The sequence below is a fragment of the Sinocyclocheilus anshuiensis genome, unplaced genomic scaffold, assembly GCF_001515605.1.
Source record: "Sinocyclocheilus anshuiensis isolate Anshui unplaced genomic scaffold, SAMN03320099.WGS_v1.1 scaffold919, whole genome shotgun sequence".
NCBI lineage: Eukaryota > Metazoa > Chordata > Actinopteri > Cypriniformes > Cyprinidae > Sinocyclocheilus > Sinocyclocheilus anshuiensis.
The window spans coordinates 582,767-583,266 of NW_015547671.1; the positions used below are offsets into that span (position 1 = coordinate 582,767).

The following is a 500-nucleotide window of genomic DNA, read 5'->3' on the forward strand; positions in this document are numbered from 1 at the left end:
GACCTCGCGACGTCACTTCCTTAGTCCGCTTCCATGGCAAGTCAAGCCTCGCTGTGGCGTGATCCATAACTTCCAAGAGCTCATCATACGCAGGGCAGGAGGATTGGGAAGGCTCAGCCTCAGCTTCTTCGCCCTACTCAGACATTTCCTGCTCTTCCTGCGCTGAACCCAGCAGAGCACTGGCCCCTGGATCAGAAGATGTTAAAGAGATAACATCATCCTCCAGCGGCTCATTCTCGTCCACAGCCGACGAGTGCAAGAGGGAAAGCCCCCCTTCAAACTCATCGGCCAGGTCCACCTGCGATCCCCACGAGCTCATTCTCCTCCGTGCCTCAGCAGCGGCGGGTCCTGAACCGCGGGAAGCAGATGGCTGACCCTCTTTACTCGAAAAAAAGAGACAAACGAGAACGGAGCTTTTTCATTGAAAAACGCTCACAGTGCACGCAGATTGCCCCCTTGAGGACATCGCGTGCGTGCTCTTCGCCCAAACAAACAACGCA

At 55.8% G+C, this 500-nt stretch overlaps 1 protein-coding gene across 1 annotated transcript in view; it reads right to left on the reverse strand.

Annotated features, from left to right (window-relative positions):
* LOC107702765 (probable serine/threonine-protein kinase PknB) overlaps positions 1-500 on the reverse strand; it is a 20,873-nt gene that overhangs the window by 15,501 nt on the left and 4,872 nt on the right. The window contains 1 exon segment of the mRNA XM_016505175.1: positions 119-133. Within this exon segment, the coding sequence (XP_016360661.1) occupies positions 119-133 (15 nt within the window).